Here is a 24,115-nt window from a genome sequence, read left to right as displayed (position 1 = left end):
GATCTTGCACACAATGAGGGTATATGTATTCTTTTAGTATAGGTTCAGACCCAAATCTACTTCTGTTATATTTTCTTATGTGTTTCAGAATTTTAGCCTAGTACACAAAAAATTACTACCTATTTTAATGGATGAAGCCTGTTACAAAATAATTATGTGACTCTTCATGTATCCAATACAACAACAGAACAAGATACAAAATATAATTGGTGCTTCTGAAGAACAGATATGACTTATATAATTGACTTGCACATTGCAGTACTCATGTAATATCCTTCTAAACTTCAAGAAGTGGGGACATATTTAATGAATGAACAGTGAGTGAGAGTTACTTCCTATTCCCTTGTGTCAAAATTAATAAGCATTGTGTCAGCTCTCCTTTGTTACAATGGTTTCTGTGAATGTGGGAAGAGAGGAAAGAAGACCCTTTTTTAGGGTCTCTGTTGAAGTGGAGCACATATTTTGATTTATTCAAACTCATTCATATGCTTCTCGAACTGTATCACCACCTCCTTTCCTAGAAAACACACTGAAATTTGAAAGAGATGTTTCTTTGTTCTTCATATCAATACTTAAAAAGGGAAGTATTTACTCTAATTGCTGAAGGACAATGTAACATAAGGGTAAGTCATCACTGATATAATATCAAATGGGGACATACCATTCTTCAGAGAAGATAAGGACCCAAGTCAGAAAGAAATAAGAACAATATTAGTTTTTATAATTAATGTGAACATAATGGGGCCATATATCATCTGTTTAGGACTACTATACAGTTCTAATCCTGGGTAGTTGGCTGTGGTAATTTAGAGAAGACCTAGTTCCACAAAGCATATGACCAGAAAAAGCTGCCTGTCTCATGGCCTGCTCCTTACCCTCCATTGTGTTGGTCAGGATGCTGGCGATGCTCATGGCTCTTTGCCTTCCAGAGGAATCCTCCAGAAGTTCCATTGAAATCTGGTAAGAACTTAGCCTTCTCTTTCTGATTTCTGTTTCAGTGGTGGTGCCCTGCAAACCAAATACTGATGGCTCAAACCACCCTTTTCAGTGAATAATACAACACCACATAGCATTTCTTTGGCAAATCATGCTACATGCAATTTTTCCAAGTAACAATTTTCTAGTAATAATAAAATATTGAATTTGTTTTTACATTATAAACAGTATTTTTAATCATCACAGGTGACACCTTTAACAAGAATTCATCAGTTAGAACACAATTGTACAGGGCAATTATATTGCAGAAGCTGCTTGCACTTTCAGGGAAAATTTCAAAAGCATGCTAATGTCACATATTGTTTCATTTTATTCAAATTCAAATTGTTTTACTGCTCATTTCAATGATTAATGATCAGACCAATCACCACCCCCCAAACAAATAAGGATTATATAGTCCCAAGGCTAAATTCTCTTACTTGAGGCTGTATTGACAATATTGACATACAAGGGCCAATTTTATTCATGCACAAACACAGATGTACAATGAAATGTGTGTGCTTTCCTGAGATTTTCTTAAACATTTCTATATGCCATTTTGTAAGAATTTTAGAGTCATTTTAATACATATCAAAACATTTTAGAGTCACTGTAACATTGATAGTTATATAAAAACTGCCCATTATCTCCATTGCTTATTACAATCTTTAAGTATATAAAATTTCCAGAATATTAATAATTAATTATACCATTCTGGGTAAACATATATCTATAATAATGATGTGGTTGTTAAAGTGCTCATTATTTTCTGTTGGTAGGTCTACTGAATTTGTAGATGTGACTTTCATCCCAGATTATAAAAACTAGGCTCTTTTAACCTAAAGAATTTGAAAGCTAATAGTTCAATTGGTCTAAAAAGTCGGTTGTTTTGCATTCAATAAATAATATGTAATTTTTAAGGACTTGCATTTTGGGGAAGTTGGATGGTAAAACAGACTAAACCACCTAAGCCTTGATTATTTCAAATTGGTGTATCATGTAGGTAGTAGCTAACTTATTATCTATTATCACCTCTGGCAGTTGTCCAGTAGGTGAGGTTAGAGCTGATGGTCCACCCACCAAGGAAACCACACCATTGCAATCCACAGTGCTGTGCATCTTCCCATTGGCTGGAAGCCCTGGCACCATCCTGGATGACATACTGGCCTGACTAACGTTACTGTTGCGTCGCTCTCCATGTCTGTGGGGCACAAACAGTGAGTCTCTCCTGCTCTCGCTGTCTTCAAATGTACTGTGCTCATCATCAGCAAAGTCATTTTCAGAACCGACATCCTTTGCCCGACCTCTGAAGCTGAAAATGCTTGTTTTGCTATTGCGTCGTGGGGAAAACAAGGAGCCGCGGATGCTTAACAGAGACTGAGGAGAAAGCAAGGAAGAACGGAATGGGGACACACACAGAATTATTTAGTAAAAGTCCTAATTTTGCAGAATCTATTTGCTTTTGGAGTTAAAATAGTCTTGCTCTTAAATACAGGTAATCAAATTTATGGAGAACACATATTTTGGTATATTTGTTACAGATCACAATGCAAGCTTAAATGTAAAGTGGTTATTTTTGCTATTAAGAATCCTGACCTTCAGTTTACTTAGCCCACCAGCACTTCATTTAATCTTCATCTAGTGCTGTGAGGTGGGTTTTTAAATCATGATGATATAGGGCTGGAACTTCACACCGAAGAGGACAAGTGATTTTTTTTTTTGGGTGGGAGTGGTGGTTAAACAAGTAGCAGGTGGCTTTCACACCCAAATACTATGATTTGAGAGGCCATACAACTCGGGAAATTATAGTTTAACTGAGACTGTTGGCTAAGATTTCAAATATTAGAGTTAATAGCAAATATTTTATATCTGGATAATGATTTAAAAACAAAACTAGTATCTCTTCGGTCGCTTCTTTTGAGTTCTAAAAGGAAATTATTCTTTTTCTGGGCCTGCTTGTCTATCCACATGGGAACGGAAGTCATGAAATTTACCTATGATGCTGTCTTCCAAATTTGCTAACAGTTTCCCAAATGCCTAATCATGATTTGCATTATTTGAGAGAATATATATCATATTAATGACAACAGAGAATATGCCTAAATTGCTATATAAATTATTTTCTAATTTAACATTTAACACTGTCTTTTAAAAGTCATACATACATACTTGACTTAGAGGGCGATGTGGAAGACAGCTTATTTTTCTGATCTCACTCTAGTTTTATTAAAAGGAACTGAATGGTTCAAAAACTCTTTGCATTGCATGCACTCATGAATAAATCAAGTTAACAGTTTCTGGTAAGGAAACTGTGGAATTAGCATGAAATCCCTTCTTTTACTTTTTTGGATAGGTGTTAAACTAACAGCACAAAATAATTCTGTGTTTATTCTAGCCTTGATGATAGTTTTCAAAACATCTTTATTGAGTCTGCAGAATCTTCGCTTACTCCTTTCCTCCTTAACTGTGACATTCCCTGTTGCTCTCCCTGCTGTGTCTCTCATGACCTTCCCTACCGCTCTGCATAGCCAGGGTACATACAGACACACATGCATATGTAGCCATATGCCAGCATGGATATGCCTGGTCCTTCCCTTTTTTTCTCCAAGCTCCACTGTGAAACCAAATAAAATAATTTTAGTGGAAAAAGCATAAGAAAGGCAGACTCCATCAAATTTATTTCAGTCTCTCTGCCTAATTAGGTCATGCTGATTTTTTTAGGCCCCATTTGGAGCTTTTTTATGGCTTTTCCCAGACTACAAAGCACTGAAATAATCTTTGCTGCCCTCTGTCACAGTGATGTTCTGGGAAGATACTATTCATTAAAAAATGTGCGGTTGCTCTGGATTGGGTTAGGACAGCCCCGGGAGTTACTGCCTGCCTGGTCTGTCCTGCCTGCGACTGTGCCTGTGTGATGCAGTTTGTGCAGCGGGCTGGTCTACCCGCTGTCAGCAGTGAGGCTGACTGTCCATTCGTCAGACTGATCAAGAAATTAGACATTGGGAAGACATTAATTCAGCACCCCCCATAAAAAATTTAATGATTTTCATCTCTTCAGACTCAATTTAAATTATCAGTATAATATTGGCTATGCACAGACTTATTTTTGAAAGTTTAGTGTGTATTTTTAGGTTCTTGCTTTTGGAGTTGGAACTCAGTGAGCAGGGGGTAAGACTCTGGAATCTGAATATTCATCACACATTTGGGTGGTTCTGTGCAGGTGGACCTCACCCTGCACAGAGGAAAGTAACTTTGTCTTACATTAATCCCTAGGATAGTTCAGTGTAATCATCTCAATATACTTATGTGCAGAGACTGCCTTTGGGAACTGAAATTCTGTATCCATGATACTGGTTAGGAGTATTTGCTATGTTCACAGTGTATCCTGTACATGCCTTTAATTTGCATGTTTTATGGCAGGGTGTTTTCAAAGGCATTCCAGATCTTTGAGTTTATTTGAAATTCCTATTCACTCTTTGGAAAGTATAATAAAGGGTGTGAGCACAACTTTCACGCAGTAGAGACTGCAAAACAAGATAACAGAAATAGTATTCAGAGAAAAGAAACCAAAAATAACACACTAAATGATGCAGCCGAGTAGAGGGAATACCCACAGCTGTGGCAGTCCTTTCTCCAGGGAAAACAAGCTTTTGTGCTTCAAAGACCAAAAGATCATCTTTCTTTGCCTCAGGCATGCCAGAACATAAATCCCAGGCCTTTCTGTTTCCTTGGTCCAAGAAGGTAAATCTGAACCTCTTTTCATAGCTCTCAATTACAAAAAGGAGAACAGAAGAAATTCAGTCTGTAAAACACAATCTTGCATGTAGGGCTGAACTACAAATGAACTGGGGAGTCAAGGTGGAAGACCATGCAGGGAATTTGAAGATGTTTAGTAAACACATGTGAAGTCAGTATTTGTAAAAATACCCACTTAACAGCATTTCAAGTTAAATGTATGTACCATATCAATGTTTCCAATTAGTCAACAATTATATTCATTCTAGCTACAAAACTTCTGGGCTAAAATCAATTGTCTCAGTGCGTCCAAACAACATAGGTGAAATCTTTGGGGAGATTTACTTTCCATTGTACACCTTTAAACACTTTTTGCATGTTGTATTATGAACATGTACTATCTATTCAAACATAAAATAATGTAAAGCTCCTTCGGTTTGAACACTGTACCCTGCCCACCTTTGCTTCTTGTCCCCATCACCTTCAAGGATTCTTTTACCCAACAGAAAGAGTCTTTGCTTGTTTGTTTGTTTGTTTGTTTACAAAACAAGAAACTATAATTTGCTCTGGTGTATTTTTGCTTGTGAATTGCATTAACACTCTCTATGTCTCTATGTCTTTTTGTGAGGTGTGTCTTTTACTGAGGTGTGTAAAAAAAAGCCTAGTAGGCTTTTTCTTTTAATTTTTAAATATCTCCTACCTACCTACCAATCTGCCTATCTCAGTGTGTCTCTATCTACAAATATGAAATGATAGACATATAATATATGTTTATTCTGGTTCTGTTTTTAGTATTTAAACTCTGGCTGTCAACTAACTTTCCTCTGCTGTGGCCTCCCCATGGCTCACTCAACACGGGCCTCCCAGCTGCTCCTGCAGCATTCTGACACACGACCACTCCAGGGGCTTAACACTTGCCGGAGGAACCTGGAATGCTCTTCCATGAGGTAGCCTCTTACCCTGCCACCTATAAATCTTTGCTGAAATGTCTCCTTTACAGCGAAGTTTTTCCAAACTACCCTATTTAAAATGTTTACCGCCAGTTGGTGACCCCGATCCCTCTTTCCTGCTTTTATTAATTTATTCCCATAGCACTTATCACCTTTTAGCACAGCCTATAGCTGATTTATCTTACTTATTGCCTGTCTCCACCTTTAATAAAAAGTTCCACGAGGTCAGTGAATTGTACAATATAGCTTGTATTCATTGAGATATTTTCAGCAACTAGACCTGTTTCAGTCACACAGTAAGTGATTAATACTGTATATATTTGTTGGTTGGCTGAATGAACTAATCCACAAGTTTTTATTCAAGCACCATGATGAAACAATGGTGGACAAATTGTGTTCACAAAACACATAGATATACTCACGTAAATGTTGCTACTATGCATAACTATTTGTGAGCAATTGAAACTACTCAAATTTCTAGTTTCCTCATTTGGAATTCATTTACCCATTTTAACTTAATAAGAGCTTTACTATTTTTCATATAGGTATTCCATATATTGCCTAATCTCCCATAGCTGTTCAAGGTAGATGTTATTATCCTATTTTGCAGAAATTTCACAAAGTAAAATAGCTCAACCAGGGTCACAGAACTAATTTGGAACTGAAGTATGAACACAAACTTTACAACATTAATCATTATGCTATGGTGTCAAATACTACTACTATTAATAACTTTAATAATGCTAAGATATACCAAGGATGACAGCTTATGCAAAAAAAATATGGTCCTATAGCAGTTGAAGTTAAACCCAAATATGTTATACTGATGTACTACCCTGCTTTGTATTATGCAAGATAGTTGTTGGATCTCTTGATACCAACATTATCTGTAGGAAAATGATTTTCATCTTATAGCTTTTTGTGTGTGCATAACTATTTGTCCTAATATGAGAATTTGAGTTATAAATTATTACTATAGAATGAAATTAAAAAATATATTTACATATTCAATAAAGATTATAAGTTAAACACCCATTAAAAACTTGTGTATGCCTTTCCCTCCCAACCAAGGGCTAAACAATGAATTTTGTACTTATCACTCCAATTTTTAAAATAGCTTTTGTTCCTTATAAAGAGGACATCATACACTTGGGTGATGAACCTTTTTTGCTTTAACTTAATCTTAATTATATAGAGTTTCCCTCAAAACTTTAGAGCATAATTATGACCCAGATTAATATGATCAGAATACTTAATAATTCGTAGTACATGAAACTTTAATGGGACCAAATAGTGTTTAAAGTCATAACTGTACTTATCACAAATTTATAACTATTTATTCTTTACATTATAAAATAGCAAAAACTTATTGAAGGAGAAAATTTGAAACTGTTTTTTCTCTTTGACTTGAAAATACACTGAAGAATTGGTTAGCTGGCATTAAATCAGAGCAAAACCAGACTATCTTCAATTCAGTTCTCTTTAAGAGCATTTCGGTCATAATCTCATTCTAATATCACACACGACCCCATATCAGTATAATGGAGACTCATAACAGTACAGTTTTCATATCAGAAAATGAAGGCAAAACCCAGAGACATTTCTTTTCTAGAATTATACGTATGTTGCAGTCGAGACCACAGATAATAAAGGCAGAAACTCAGAAAAGAAGAAAAATTCCTATGAGGTCTCAGCAAGGAAAAGTTAAGTAAAAGATTGTAAAACTGTCTCCCTGAAAAATATGATAAATTGGTTTCACTCCCTATGTCCCCACCCACCAAAAAAGCAGATGGAAAAACATGGTCTCAAAATAGTGCAACATTTAAAGCTGATTACCTTAAATTAAAAGGTAATGGTTCAATAAAAGTCTCATTTAAAGATAATTTATAATACAAATTTAAATAACTATATTGGATGTTATTTACCTGTCCCTCATTTAAATCAGATATTACAAGAATATAGCAAAACAAAATACAGCAATTAAAATGCGATAGCAATGACAAATAAATTGGAGCAATTAATAGAAAACCATACCTGATGAGGGGAATAGAATTTCTTGTCACTAGTCAGTCGGTTTCCATCCATGGAGAAAAGGAAGCTTCTTCTTTTGACACTGTCTTCAGATTCAGATTTGGGAAACCTGTCTCCCTCTCCTTTGTTGTTTCCTTCAAGATGCTCCTTCTGTCTTCTTTTCTTCCTTCTGTTCCTCCACTCCTTAGCACTTTTGGAGCTTAACTTTGATGCTTCTGAAGAACTTTCCAACAGTTCTCCTAAACCACCTATTCCACTGAAATCTCTCGAAGCAGCTGATGCTGCTGCAACTGCCTGTTTAAAACAAAGCGAAGCACTATTAAAACATATATGAGATGGGACAAATGTTGTCTAACTATATGTGAAAATTATGTCGTCTGGTCATTTTCTTGAGCTTTACTACAAGAGAATTCCCTTAATAATGATGCAATTTTGCATACTATAAGGCAATATGCTAGCCTAGGCATTAAGATAAGAAAAGTCTGATTTGACACATCTCCTGGAAAGCGTTTGTTTTTTTTTTTTAACCTGTTGAGATTACCTTAATTTCAGAGGCATTTTAAAGGCAAATTTTTTTTTGTTTTTTTTTGTTTTGTGATGGTTGCTGGTCTGGTTACTATTCCTACTCCATGCATAGGATCATTTTTTCCACTTGATTGTGAATAACTGAGTGGTATTTTTTCCTTCTAAATCTAGGACAAAATACATTTTTCTTTTCTTTTTTGTGAATTCAAAGCATTTAAAGTGTTTACTGTTTTACCTCTAGATAGAAGTAGTGGAGATGTATTGGCTAATTTATCCTATTTGATTTGAATTATATTTATTACTATAGTTCACTTTCTTAGGGTCATGTTAATTCACTACATAGCACATTTAGTTTTGTTTTTTAAATTTTATAAGTTGTTATTATAACATTAAGTATGTTCCTGTTCTCATTAAGAATATTCTTGTTTTAAACATAATCAAGGAAGTAGAAATGATTAAATTATGAGAATATTGTTTCAACTGTTTACATATTCCATTACTAAGTACAAACAACTCTAACTTATCTACCACTTTGTCCCATCTTTTTCACTAGACCATATATTAGACAGAAATTTTGCCATGTGTTTTTGTGCACATTGACGAGAATGCCACCTAACATTAAAAAAAGGGGGCTCAGTTACTGTTTGGCAAATAGAGATGAAAAAAGTCATCATGCTGTCAACTGCCTGAGACATTACGGTGGGGTTGGAGGAAGACTAAGACATACCTAACTTTAATTCCAAGATCTCATAAAAAACTATGTGTCAGAATGATCTATATAACAAAAACATGTTTCAGGAAAGAATTAAGGCAGAACTTATTTCTAATGCTCTGACATGTTGCACTTTATGTTTCTTCTTTTCTGAGGAGAAACAAACCCTCCTAAATACCTTTTATTTCTCATCTCAGCTTTCAAAAAAAAAGTGTTACAAAGTTTCTAGGATTAGCATGATCCCAGTGACGAGAACCATTGTATATGGTACTAAATATAATTGTTGAACTATGTGTTAAACTAAGCAACACATAAAATATAATACAGGTATTTGTTTATATTGAATACTATATTTATTATGGAAACCCAGATCCAAAACTTGCCATATGACAATGCTTATCATTTAAATGAAACATTAATTCAGAACCTGGATATTTATAGAATTGCATATAGTCAGCTCAGCTTTTATTGACTTATTGACCATCAGTATCACTTCTAAGATCATTAATGACATAACATGAGAAATATTAAGGGCCCTTTTAAAATATAAATAAGTTTAATATAAATATGTGTAAACTAAAGTGAATAAATGAAGACTTATCTATAGCAAGTTAAATACAGTTGATTGTGCTTGATACATAGGGTATACATAATATACACTGTTGAAAGAATGAATATACATTAATTCTTCTTTATCCAAATAAAGTCCTTAATTCACTTTTCCACTTTGTATAGACAGAAGCATGCAACATGCAGTGCTAATCATTTACTGACTTGCTTGTCATTAGAAACAAAGGAAGTTGTGGTAATATTCCTTTGCCATAATCCTGGAACTCATGTTCATTTAAATCATTTCCAGAATTTGTTTTGCATAAGACATAATTTCCCTACCTATTCTGGGTAACAGTTCAAATAACTCAAAACCAAAACAGATTTCTAAGGCAACAATGGCAACCTTCAGACACAACACATTTTCTGTGTCACTCATCAGCGTAAATCTGTCACTTGTTCCATTTCCACTGATTTGACGACCCCTCAAAGGCAGATGTTTCCTGTCACCTCCCATGTCTGTGTACCTGCTTATACCTAGCTCCATGACATGGCCAGCGTTCTACTTATTTAGACTAACAGTGCTACTTTCACAACTGTCTTGCTGAATTCCTCCTGTAACAAATAATAAATAAGACCTTAATAATTACCCAGAGAATAATGTTTTTTTTTTCCTTATAACATTGCTGTTTGATTCAAAATGGGCTCTGTAACTCATTGTATTTGTTTTTTTTTTTTTTAAATAAAACCACAAGACTGCCTGTGATTATACTTCATTTTAAACATAAAAATCCAGTTTTAAAGTCTGACTCAAAATTATAAGACATTACTGGCTGGCGTAGCTCAGTGGATTGAGCACGGGCTGTGAACCAAAGTGTCACAGGTTCGATTCCCAGTCAGGGTACATGCCTGGGTTGTAGGCCACAGCCCCCAGCAACCGCACATTGATGTTTCTCTCTCTCTCTCTCTCTCTTTCTCCCTCCCTTCCCTCTCTAAAAATAAATAAATAAAATCTTTAAAAAATTATAAGACGTTAACTATATCTGCTTCAATTCTATCCCTAATTAGATCTCTTTTAAAATTTCATTTTAATTGTTGTTGCAGTACAATTTTCTAGTTTTTACACCCAGCCCTCCCCTCCTCCCTCCCATTTCCACCCGCCCCTAGTTTTTATCCATGTGTCCTTTATACTTATTCCTGTAAACCCTTCCCTTTTTCCCCTGAAAATCCTCTGAAATTCCCTCTCCTCTCCCCTCTGAGCTCTGTCAGTCTGTTCTTTATTTCAGTGTCTTTGGTTATATTTTGCTTGTTTCTTTGTTTTGTTGTTTAGGTTCCTGTTAAAGGTGAGATCATATGGTATAAATGCCATATGTTTCTATTCTTTTCCTAAAGCTTACTCCTACATTTTTCTATCAGACCATTATACATTATGAGATATGCTATGCTGAGCAGTATTAAACACTTAGAGATCACAAATTAAATACCAGCACAATTTTGATAATTTAGGACAACATTTTTTTCTTTGTTGGGTCTTGTTTTTCTCTGTCTCTTAAAGGTACATTTGATTTATGAGTCCACTGAGCTGAATATGTCATTTTTTTCATGTCTAAACAATGACTAGGACTAAGAGGTCCCTCAACAGATGCTAAATAAAAATGGAAGTGATGTTAAACTTCATGAAGTCATTGACTAGATAGTGCCTTTTGAAGAGTTACAGGTGGTTAATGGAATCAAGTTATATTGGAGCACCAGAGATCTGCTGGGGAGACTAACCTTCCCTTTCTCTATATCTGTAACCCCCTCCTCTCCTTCATCATTGGTTACTTACTAGTTATGGTTACCTGTGTTGTTAGTAAGAAACTAAAACTGGTTTGGTACTGTGCCACCCAAGTCAGTATTAAATCATGGGTATTAGTTTCCCTGGGATCAGTTTAAATTTTTTATGTATGAAGCTAAAGCTGAGTCAAGTCATGATCTGATCACTGGAATCTAATAACTGACTTTAAGTGAAAAGAACTGACATGTTTTAGCTCACCTCATCAATATGTAGGTAATTAGGTTCCTTAGGTTTCTATTAGATAGAGTGTACTGTGACTTCTTTTAAAAGATTATAATCTTTTAGTTGATGCCATATTTTACCTTACCTTAAAGTGGCTGAATTTCAGAATATAATCTTACTCCTGTATTTTACAGTATGTCTGTTTAGCATTTTCAAGCACACTGCCATTCATTTTAATAAATGATAATAGAATAATCCAAAGTTTTAAAATAAAATTGTATCTAATTTGTAAATATTATTTCTCATAATATTTATTTAACACTTTGAAATAAAGAAATTCTTTGCCCCATATATGGCTATTTGATTTTATTATCTTACATGTGCGTTTTACTTGTAGTGATCTGAAATGAACTCTTTAGTAGAACTGTCTGGCAAGAGTGAGGTATCATCAACTTTGTTTGTAGCTTTCCTCATAACATCAATAAATACAACCGTGTTACTACTCTGTACCCAATGGGAAGATGAAGACTGCAAAGGCAGCATGTTTAACAAATGCTAAGTATATGGTTGGGCTGGGTAACCAGCCAAGCAATTCATTGTTAAGTGAGTGTCTCACCAAAAAATGCCTAAAAAAATCTAATGTTATATGTTGTACATCTTCAAAGTCACTTATTATTATTAAAAAGTTAAATTTTGAAACTGAAAATTCCAAGAGTATACTGTCATTCAAATAATGGTTAAATATCTGGAACCATCTAGCTGACAAAATCACTATATATCAAAACATCACTATGTACAAAAGTTTTGTGCACTTCAGTTTCTGGCCAAAAAGGAGTAACAGTGATCAGATTTACTCTCCCTCCTGAAACAACAATAAAACAAACAGAATACATATCACAATGGTCTTGCAGACACTAAATGAATGAGATATTGGGTAGAGTATTCAGAAGGATCTTCACTAAATAATAGGGAATAATTCACCTTAAACTAAATGCTGCCCTAGTTCTACCTAACAAATTTCCAAAGGCTTGAAGATGCAAAAGGATCGAACATTTTTTAAGTAATGTAACTATGTCCCCAAAAAGGGATCAAGAATTTTTATGGGAATACAAAGATATTGGAGCCCACAAAAAAATAAAATGAACAGTTTCTGGAATGCCATTGAAGATTTTCAGGAATGTAAAAAAATCAAGAATATATGACCAAGAATGAAGAAAAGAATTAATTAAAACAAATATAGTTTTAATTATAACTATATGTTAATCATAGATATTACAATTACCAAATAAGGACTTGAAGCAGTTTTTAATAACCATATTGTGTATGTTTAAATCATTAGAAATAAGAGAGACATAAAAGAGATGCAGATCAACCTTTTAGAGAAGAAAACTACAGTGTCTGAGATGGAAAACACAATTAATAAAAGATGATGAAGATGATGGCAATATACACTATCCAGATCGAAATTAATAAGCTGATTCTGAAGCTCATCTGAAACTACAAAGGACCTAGAATTGTTAAAACATCTTTGAAAAAAGAAAAACAAAGTTGGAAAACTACCACTCTGTGATTGCAAGATTTAATGAAACAGTTACAGTAATTAGGAGAATGTGGTATTGGTGTAAAGAGAGATAAATGAATCAATTTGACAGAATGCAATCCATAAGTAGATCCACTCACATATGGACAACCGATTTTTGACAAAGGTTCAAAGGCAATTTAGTGGGGAAAGGATATTTTGTTCAACAAATAGTGCTGGAATAATTACATACCTATATTTAAAGCAATATCAACACATAAATCACATTTCACACAAAAATTAAAATGGGCCATTGACCTAATATGAAACAAAACTACACATGATCTAGAAGGAAAAAATAGGAGAAAGTCTTTGTGATGTTTATTTGGATAAAAAAATTTAGGTATAACACCAAAAGCATGATCATATAAACAAAAAAAAGGTTTGATAAATTGTACTTCATCATAATTAAAAACTTTTATTTAAAAAATTCTGTTAGGCCCTGACTGGCATAGCTCAGTGGGTTGGGTATTGTCCCCCTAACTGAAAGGTAACTGGTTTGATTCCTGGTCTGGGCACATGCCTGGGTTGTAGGCCAGTTCCTGATTTGTGAGAGGCAACTGATCAATGTTTCTCTCCCTCTGTATCTCCCTCCTTCCCCATGTCTCTAAAAATAAGATCTTTTTTTTAATGCTCTTAGGAGAATGAAAAGAAGTTACAGACTAAGAGAAAATATTTGCAAAGCTTATATATCATAAAGGACTGAAAGACTTATTCCCAGGATACATAAAGGCTACTCAAAATTTAATAATAACTCTATAACCACCCTGAATGCACCTGATCTCATCAAAACTTAACACACACAGTAAGAAAACACACGGCTCAGCTAATACAATGGCAAAAGATCTGAACATGCACTTCCCAAGAGAAGCCATACATATAGAAATTAAGAACATGTAAAGATGCTCAATCATTAAGCAAAAGTCATTAAGAAAATGCAGAACAGCCATGAGATACTTAGAATAGCAACAAACAAGCCTTACTATGCCGAATGTTGGCAGATATATTTGAGGCACTGTGACTCTGACATGAATTAGATTTTACTATGTCTCTCCATGATATTTACCTTTCAATTTATGTTGTTTTTTTTTTAATCAAAAGTGTTATTCTGTCTCTTTTTTAAGACGTGTGTCCCAGTCACCATGCACCTGGCCCCAACAGCCTTTATTATTAATGAGAATTTGAAGTTTGAATATAATAGCAAATGTCTTCCTGATATCCTTATAAGGGATGCAGAACACACCTTTTGTGTGGCAGAAACCCCAAAGAATATTTAAGAGTAGGTATACATGAAGTTTTCTTGTTAACATTTTAGACTAACTTCAGAATAAAGCCTCAAATGATATAAGTAGTAAAACACAATGGTTGGAAATTTCAGTTATGTATCCTTTTCACATTAAACTGAAAGTCAGCCCTGCCTGGTGTGGCTCAGTGGATTGAGCATGGGCCTGAGAACCAAAGGGTCTCCAGTTCGATTCCCATTTGGGGCACATGCCTGGGTTGCAGGCCAGGTCCCCAGTTAGGGGTGTGAGAGAGGCAACCACACATTGATGTTTGTCTTCCTCTCCTCTTTCCTCCCTTCCCCTCTCTGAAAATAAATAAGTAAAACCTTTTAAAAATAAATAAACTAAAAATCAGGTTTCCTCTCAGGTTTCATGAGATAATTGCATTATTAATCTGATCCCAAATGTATTTTCTATCCCCAGCTAATTTTCTTAAATGTAATGTCCAAAAGTTCTTTCACTCTAACTTCAGAAGCAGTTTTAGCTTGTTTGTTTCTGATGAGAATGCCTGTATAGCAAATGAAAATCTGGTTCCAGTTTGGCAGAAATATTCCTACTCAAAAATAAATGTAATACTGCTACTACTAGTTATTACTCAGTACCTGTGCTTCTTCCTGTTGCTTTTTAAGCTGTTCGAGCATCTGCTGAAATTCAGCCTCTTTCTGCTCTGCCTCCTCCAAGGTGGATTGATTCTGTTCCTCATAGGCCATGGCCACCACAGCCAGGATCAGATTCACCAAATAAAAAGAGCCCAAGAAAATCACCAGGACAAAAAATATCATGTACGTTTTTCCAGCAGCGCGTAACGTCTAGGAGGAAACAAGGGTCATTTCATGAGTATTTTATATGTCAATAAAGACCTGATTACCATCACTGACAGTTAGAAAGTGAATGCTTTTTAGCATCCAATGCATTTTGGCCAAGATTGTTTGGTGTTAAAATGTGCATGCACGAATACACATACATTAAATAGTGAGGCTTGATTGTAGTGAAATTTGATATAAGCACACACATTTCAAATTAGTATATATTGGATATACATTTGAGCCCCACTAAAATGCTTTTCTTAGAATCCACAGTGCAGGGCAATTTACAAGTGAGAATAGTATTTTTAATTCCTTTCAATGGAGTTCCACTTCCATTACAGCCTACTCTCCACACCATCTAAAAATAACATTCTTCCCTCCTCTTCTAGTCCCAATGAGTTATAGATCTAATTTAAAATTCTTATGTAATTGATTTTTAAAATCATTTCACATGTTTTTTTATATCTACAACTAGATTATAAACTCAAAGTTGTAAATATTCTTTGCATCCTTATAGACTAGTAGAATGCCTTTCATGCAAGAAGCTCTCAATACATGTATGTACTGACTGGACGAACCATCGGGATCTTGGACACACTTGATTTAAACAGGACTATCCTCTGTATTTTAGTGTGCTATAAACAAGTATCCATAGTTATCATTTCATGCATGTTCACAAAATTAAACCTCATGCATGTTAATTTTTACCTTACTGTGATGGCCTGAATGTTGTGTTCCCCTCCCAAATTTCTTGAGTTGAAATAATTAATGCTCAATGTGATGGTATTAGAAGGTGGGACTTTTGGGAGCTGCTTAGGGCACGAGGGTGGAGCCCTCATGAATGAGATTAGTTACTTATAAAAAGAGCCTCCAGAGAGATGTCTAGTCCCTTCCACCAGGTGATGACACAGTGAGAAAGTGTCAGTTATGCACCAGAAAGTGGGTTCTGGCCAGGATGTGAGAATGTTGGTGTCTTGATTTTGTACTTCTGAGACTCCAGAACTATAAGCAATAATTTTCTGTTATTTACAAGATACCCAAATGTGTTATTTTGTTATGTGAGCCCAGATGAACCTAGATACTTACCAACTGGTAAAGGTTCTCCCAGTAGTCTTGAGTCATGAGTCGAAACAAAGACAAGAAAGCCCAGCTAAAGGTGTCAAAGCTTGTGTAGCCATAGTTGGGGTTCCGACCAGCCTTCACACAGATGTATCCTTCCGGACACTGGCTGCAGGAGAGAGCAATGAAGCTGGGGTCAGCATAGCAGCTACTGTTATTGCAATCTATGTTGCTGTCTGGTTAATTTGCTTGCTGTTCATTTTCAGAACTCTTCAGATAATTGCTCAGAGTGAAACTCTTATCAGATGAAATTTATTAAGAAAACCAACAGAAAATTTAGGCACAGGGAGTCAGATATACAGTCATTTAGAAATTCAGAGGGACAGCAACCACACACTTTCGTCTCTGACACCATTGATATCCTACTCTTTACAAAATGGCAAGGATCAACAATTAAAAATGAAAAGCCAGGAAATGACCAAAGGGTTGGGAACTGCTTAATGAACTTCTTTCAACCCCTTTTGTAGAATTTTCTAAGACAAAATTTATATCTTAAAACAATTTTAGATTTGTAGAAAAATTGCAAAGAGAGCATAGAGACTTCCCAAACATCCCATGCCCAGTTTTTCATATTATTTATATCTTATGGTACATTTCAATCAATACTGATACATTATTATTAACCAAAGTCCATACGTTATTAAGATTTCCTCAAGTTTTTCCTTAACATCCCTTTTTATGTTCTAACATCCCATCCTGGATACCACAGTGCATTTAGTTATTATGTCTCTTGAGGCTCCCTTGGCTATGACAATTTCTCAGACTTTTCTTGTGTTCATATTACCTTGACAGTCTTGAGGAATACTAGTCAAATACTACTTGGGTTTTGTCTGTGTGTATGATTGGGTTGTGTTATATATTTGGGGGAGAAAGACAGAGGTAAAATATCATTATCGTCACTTCACATCAAGGCTACAAACTATCAGTATGACATCACTGTTGATGCTAACTTCATTACCTGAACTGAGGTAGTATTTTGTCAGGTTTTTTCACTGTTAATTTACTCTTCTAATTTTTCCATACTGCACTATTTGGGATAAAATGTTTATGTGCAGCTCACACATAAGGAGCAGGGAGCCATGATCCACCTTCCTTTTCTTTCTTTCTTTTTTGTTGAACAATAAAATTTTTTAATTTACTTTTTATTTTTAAGTATATTTAAGTGATTATCCTATTATGGTTGTCCCGTTTATTTTTTCTCCCATTTATTCTCTCTCTTTCCTGCACCTCCTGCATTCACTAGTATCCCGCCCCCTTAGTATATGTCCATGGGTCATACATGTAAGTTCTTTGGCTTCTCCATTTCCCATACTATTCTTAACCTCCCCCTGTCTATTTTGTACCAACCATTTATGCTTCTTATTCCCTGTACCTTTTCCCCCATTTTTCCCCATCCCCCTCCCTGCTGATAATCCTCCATGTGACCTCCATTTCCGTGATTCTGTTCCAGTTCTGGTGTTTGCTTACTTTTTGTTTTTTAGGTTCACTTGTTGATAGTTGTGACTTTGTTGTTATTTTACTGTTCATAGTTTTTTATCCTCTTTTTCTTAGATAAGTCCCTTTAACATTTCATACACTAAGAGCTTGGTGATGATGAACTCCTTTAACTTGACCTTATCTGGCAAGCACTTTATCTGCCCTTCCATTCTAAATGAAAGCTTTGCTCAATAGAGTAATCTTGGCTGTAGGTCCTTGCCTTTCATGACTTGGAATACTTCTTTCCAGCCCTTCTTGCCAGCAAGGTTTCTTTTAAGAAATCAGCTGATAGCCTCATGGGAACTCCTTGGTAGGTAACCGTCTCCCTTCTTCTTGCTGCTTTTAAGATTCTCTCCTTATCATTAAACTTGGGAAACGTAATTATGATGTGCCTTGGCATGCTACTCCTGGGTCCAATTTCTTTGGGACTCTTTGGGCTTCCTGGACTTCCTGGAAGTCTATTTACTTTGCCAGATTGGGGAAGTTTTCCTTCATTATTTGTTCAAATTAATTTTGCATCTCTTGCTCTTCCTCTTCTCCTTCTAGCACCCTTATAATTCAGATGTTGGACTGTTTAAAGTTGTCCCAGAGTTTCCTCAGACTTTCCTCACTTTTTGAATTCTTCTTTCTTCATTCTGTTCCAGTTGGATGTTTATTTTTTACTTTTGTTCCAACTCGTTGATTTGAGTCCTGGTTTCCTTCACTTCAGTGTTGGTTCCCTGTATATTTTCTTTTATTTCACTTTGTGTAGCCTTCATTTCTTCCTTCATTTTGTGACTAAGCTTAATCAATTCTGTAAGCATCCTGATTACCAGTGTTTTGAACTCTGCATCAGGTAGGTCATCATACCCCACATTGCTTAGCTCTTTTTCTGGAGTTTGATCTGTTCTCATATTTGGGCCATATTTATTTGTCTCAGTGCACCTGTTATGTTGTAAGGAGGTGGAGCCTTAGGTATTTTCCAGGGAGGGGCAACCCTCTTTGCTGTGTTGTGGCGCAGTCTGTGGGAGAGGGGTCAGAGAGGGAACAATGCTGCTTGCTTGCTCTGCTCTAGCCCCACTTTTCAAAGAACTTTCTTGTGAGACTGGCAGTTTCTCTCACCTTTGCAACTCTTACAGTATTTTACAGTTAGAGGTTTTGAGTCTTCAGTTTCTGGGTCAGCCAGCCCCACCCCGCCAGGGGTCTGCTGCCTTGCCTCAGGTCTTCTCTGTCCAGCTGCCTGTCTCTGCCCCTCCTACCATTCTGGATGAATGTTTCTTTAATTCTTTGGTTGTTAGAGTTCTGTGCAGTTTGATTTTCTGGCAGTTCTGTTGTTTATTGTTTTTAAATTGTTTGTTATCCTTCTTTTGATTGTGCAAGGAAGTGAAGCATTCTACCTATGCCTCCATCTTGGCTGGAGCTCCATTATTCACCTTCTTAAGAGCAGAGTTATGTGCACAAAATATTTTGAATTCTTCTGCATGAGAAATTTGTTTATTATCTTTCATTTTTATGTATATATCAATATTCATTTATTTATATGAGTATGTACCATGGATATTCAGTTTCTAATTTGAGTTATAATCCAATTATATTTTATTTATTTATTTCTAAAATTGTTTCAGTTTTGGCCTTTGGGAACCTTCAGTTGATTCCTGTATTTCCTTGACATCACCTCAAGGCCACGTGTGGTTTTTAATTGTTCTTTTTCTTTTTGTTTTTTAGCACTTTCTTACCTTCTGAAACTACAGGATGCTCCATGATCACGTCATATATTTCCTGCCCCAGTGCTATAATCAGCCATTTCTCCAAAGACCACTTGTTCTTTTATTGGAGAATGGTATTAGAAACCAAGATAAATATGTGTATCTGTATGTGTATATCCTTGCTCTGTCAGCTGAAGGCCTTAGAAGTGAGGTCACCACCTTTGCAACAAACACACTTAGCACCCAAATCTTGGTTTCTAATAGCATGTATATATTTCTGTGTGTATGCATCCATGCCTAGATTAACCTAAACATGAGGTCATGTTCATCTCTCCTATTTTATCACAGGATCTGTAAAACTTCTTTTTTTTAATCTTAAATTTTTCATTCCAAAAGTTAGAAGCCTGGCTTCTATCATCTGCTATCCATAGACTTATGGATAATTATTTCAGGGTTGTTAATTTATACTACCATGAGAAACAATTATCAACTAGAGTACAATTCCTTTTGCCTTTAGTCTTGCAGTATCTACTCATTTCCAGTTTTTAAAATTAGCACCTCTTTCCCCACCTCCTTCAGTGAGGTTATTTTATACAGTTTAAGCATATTTAGATAATTTTGTCACTTTTTGTATTTTAATCTGGAGTCCTCCAACCTCACAAATGATTTTTTAAATTTGTATACACTGTTCATTTTTTGTGCTGTAAAAGTTCTAGAATTTTGATAAATACTTAATGTTCACCACTCTAGAATCATACAGAATAGTTACTCTACCCTAAAAAATCCCCTAAGCATAACCAAATCAGCTACACTGGATCCCTGAAAAACACTGATATGTTTTCAACCATCTCTATTGTTTACCTTTTTCAGTATGTCATGTAATTGGAATCATGTATAATATTACTTTTTCATACTAACTTTCTTTGTTGTGTAGCAATATGAATTTAAGTTTCATCACTTGTTTTTGCAGTTTGGTAGCTTCTTTTCATCACTGAATAATATTTCATTCTATGAGTATTCAACAATTTGTTTATCTAATCATATAGCAAAGGGCATCTTGATTGCTTCCAGCTTCTGGTGATTATGAACACAGCTGCTATAAATACGCACCTGCAAGTTTTTGTATGGACATAAATTTTCAAATTAATTGGCTAAATACCTAGTGGGGCAAATTGCTGGGTTGTATGGTAAAACTATGTTCATTTCATAAGAAACTGCCAAATTGTCTTACAAAGTGGCTGTACCATTTTGCATTCCCACCAACAATGCATGAAAATTCTTATTGTTCTTCATCTTCATGAACAGTTGGTATTGCCAGTTGTTTTGGATTTCAGCCATTTTAATAGGTATAGTAACTCATTGCTGTTTTAATTTTCAATTCCATAATGACAAATGACATTGATAATTTTCTATAATCATTTGAGCCACTGTATATATATTCTTCTGTAATGTGTCTGTTCATTTTTTTTCCCATTTTAAAATCAACTTATCTGTTTTCTTGTTGTTGGGTTTTGAGTGCTTTTATATTTTCAATATAAACCTTTTATTAGATATGTGTTTTGCAAATATTTTCTCCCAATCAATGGCTTTTCTTTTTATTTCTTTTATAGTGTCTTTGAAGATCAGGAGTTTTTAATTATAATAAAATCTAACTTATTTTTTCTTTCATGGATTGGGCAATTGTTACTTTAAAAACTCATCATCATCAACCCTGGCTGGCATGGCTCAGTGGATTGAGCACTGGCCTGTGAACCAAAGGGTTGCCTATTCCATTCCCAGTCAGGGCACATGCCTGGGTTGCGGGCCAGTTTGGGCCCTTAGTAGGGGGTACACAAGAGGCAACCACTCATTGATGTTTCTCTCCCTCTCTTTCTCCTTCCTTTCCCCTCTCTCTAAAAATAAATAAATAAAATATTTTTTAAAAACTCATCAAATCCAAAGTCATATATAGATATTATTCTTTTTTTTTGTTTGTTTAAAGAAGCATTATCATTTTGTATTTTACATTTAGGTCTATGATTAAAATTTAGTTAATTTTTGTGTAGGGTGTAAGATCTGTATCTAGTTTTATTTCATTTTATTTTTTTTGTACATGCATCTCCAATTGTTTCAGCAACATTTATTGAAAAATCTTTCCCATCTATATTGAGGTACATTTTCTTCTTTGTCAAAAAGTATCTAACGATGTTTGGGTGGGTCTACTTTTTTTTATTTTGCTTTCTGTTTGGTTTCATTGATCTATATACTTATAATTTCCTAGTACCATACTGTCTTAATTACTCTGGCCTTATAGGAAGTCTTAAAATTGGGTATATATCTTTAGAATTTTATTTGACATTTAACAATAGAGCAGGTATCAATTTTACCATGGAAATTAGCTAACTCATTCTAGGTACTCAGTAAAAAGAAGTGATTATTATCATTTAATTGGAATCGAGTACACATTAGCCAGCCTTACCCAAAGTTTTATCTAGTCTTTTATATTAACCACAATAATGAAAATTAATAGGTAAATGCAATAAATGCTTATGGTGAAACAGGTACTAGACCAAGCACTTTCTGTATAATAGGTTATCGCCATAATAACCCTAATGGAAGCAATATTACTCTCCTCATTTTAGAAAGAAAGGAAACTCAGGTACAGAGAGCTTAGGACACTTTTCCAAGGTCAAAGAGTTTGTAAATGGTGGAGTTAGGATTTGAACAGAGATATATGTGAACTCTAGAAGTTATGCTCTTATTTACTACACTCTACCAACAACGGTTCAGGAAAATATCAGGAAAAAAATTCCCTTAATCTTCATCTCGATGACTGGTATATGTTTTAAATAACACACTTAGATCTTTATGGCGAAACCAGTTTTCAATTTTCTAGGATGACTCAAAAGATATTCTGTAATTCTGTGCTCTAAGAGTCACTTACTATTTCTATCCCTTGGCTTCCAAAAAATTCACCCTCTATCCTAACTTAAAATTAATTTACAATGCTCTCAGGAAAATATGTTAAGTATGAGAGACTAGCAGGATGACTAAGATACTGCAGCATCTGTTCTGGTGGAATTTGACCAATAAGAACTGGTAAGTATACACACTCAGAGTGGAGCATGCTCTTGACATACATCTGTCACTTGGCTTCTTTGCACACATCGCTTTATGCTATAACATTATAAATATCTTAATATTTCAAGAATATTAAGTCTCTCAAAGTAGTTTCCCAACTGGGCTTACACCTTGAAGACTATGTTATATATCCTGGATCTTTTCCAGCCACATCAAAACTTATTCCATCAACACATACCTTCACCAAGCTGCCCATCTTATGTTTCCCTCCCTGTACTTTTTAAACGGCTCTGCTATGTTTATAAAAAAGCCAGACTCTAGGCCTTCACACTTTTGAGCAATAATGCAAGTACATCTTAACTGTGAAACTTTGCAGAAAAGCTCTTCTCCCAGAGGGGATGGCTTTGATGCCTCTGAGTTCAGAACTGCTAGCAGTCCAGTGAGAAGGTGCTCCCCAGGTAGGCGGCACCACTCTTTACTGTATACATGCAACACTACGCTTATATATTTTCTCTCATCTGCTTTTCCCCAAAGTGTTCTATATTTTTAAAAACCATGTGTTCCTTACCCTGCATCTGAGCCATTTCCACAGAGTAAAGGATCTTTTTGTCCATCCAAAACATAAAAGTGACCTGTTGATATAAAGAATAAATGGTTTCATTTCATATCAATCCTATTGACATTAGGAATAATGAGAGTTTGACTATCTTGGTTATTTCCAAAAGGGACACCAATAAAGTATATTTACAAAAATGGCTTCACACCCACAGCCTCAACTATTTGTAGTTGAAAACTCATTCAGCAACAGCTAAGGTTAACAATGTAGCAATATTCCTTACTGTCATCTTCAATGTAATCCTTCCAGTTAAATGTGCTCATTGTTACATTAACAAATGTCCCGTTTGAATCCATTGTGCCAGTAAAGAAGGAAGTGGTGTTGCTTTCAAAAGCTGAATCGCTCGGGGGCCATTGCAAGCATTTGTTCCGCAGGTTGCCCATGAACAGTTGCAGCCCAATCAGAGCAAACACGCTCAGACAGAACACAGTCAGGATCATGACGTCAGAGAGCTTCTTCACCGACTGGATCAGGGCCCCCACGATGGTTTTTAAACCTGAGGAGAGAGAATGAAAGGTCATCGGAGGAGTAGGGCCAACCCACAACGTCCTCTTACTAGTCACATACGTTCTCTCCCTGCCCCCCACCCACCAAACACTTGTTTGGCTGCTAGGTGTCTGTCCAACGTGATGGACAACTAGATGGTTTGAGAGATGGATGAAGAGCAGATTTTATGTTTGAACGGTGAGCTTTCTGGATGTTAGAAAGGAAAGGGTAAAGATCTAGGCAGGCAGTTTTGTGTGTGTGGTTTCACATGCTGCCATGAACATGAAAAGGCAAACTTACCATTACTTTTTTATTTCAGATTTTGTGTTTCATGAGGCTATTTCTCCCCAACCCATCTTTTATACTAGCTTTCCAGTAGAAATGATTTGGGGAAGAAACACATTTTAAAATGATAAAAGCAGCCATGTGCATACTGTTTAATAATAATCTTTTCTCTAAAAAGAAGATCCATTTTCAAAACATCTGCAGTGAATAGCAACATCCATATCTGTTAGTAAAGCCATGGTAG

General features: G+C 35.4%; 1 protein-coding gene across 8 annotated transcripts in view; it reads right to left on the bottom strand.

The window, feature by feature from the left end:
* Positions 1-24,115, bottom strand: part of SCN3A (sodium voltage-gated channel alpha subunit 3) — a 114,644-nt gene that overhangs the window by 51,423 nt on the left and 39,106 nt on the right. For 4 of the 8 annotated variants that reach the window (XM_028509184.2, XM_028509183.2, XM_036023366.1 and 1 more), the window contains exons 7-13: positions 23,324-23,596; positions 23,053-23,116; positions 16,231-16,372; positions 14,941-15,147; positions 7,695-7,985; positions 2,008-2,352; positions 876-1,008 (exon numbers count right to left, since the gene is read on the bottom strand). In XM_028509184.2, coding sequence (XP_028364985.1) covers positions 876-1,008; positions 2,008-2,352; positions 7,695-7,985; positions 14,941-15,147; positions 16,231-16,372; positions 23,053-23,116; positions 23,324-23,596 — 1,455 coding nt within the window. Of the gene's footprint in view, positions 1-875; positions 1,009-2,007; positions 2,353-7,694; positions 7,986-14,940; positions 15,148-16,230; positions 16,373-23,052; positions 23,117-23,323; positions 23,597-24,115 lie in introns of those variants that run through there. The other 4 variants (XM_028509195.2, XM_028509194.2, XM_028509187.2 and 1 more) reach the window with 3 other exon arrangements.

This window comes from Phyllostomus discolor, chromosome 4 (genome assembly GCF_004126475.2).
Source record: "Phyllostomus discolor isolate MPI-MPIP mPhyDis1 chromosome 4, mPhyDis1.pri.v3, whole genome shotgun sequence".
NCBI lineage: Eukaryota > Metazoa > Chordata > Mammalia > Chiroptera > Phyllostomidae > Phyllostomus > Phyllostomus discolor.
The sequence above is the reverse complement of the archived record's forward strand: the minus strand, read 5'-3'. Positions and strand labels throughout refer to the sequence as shown.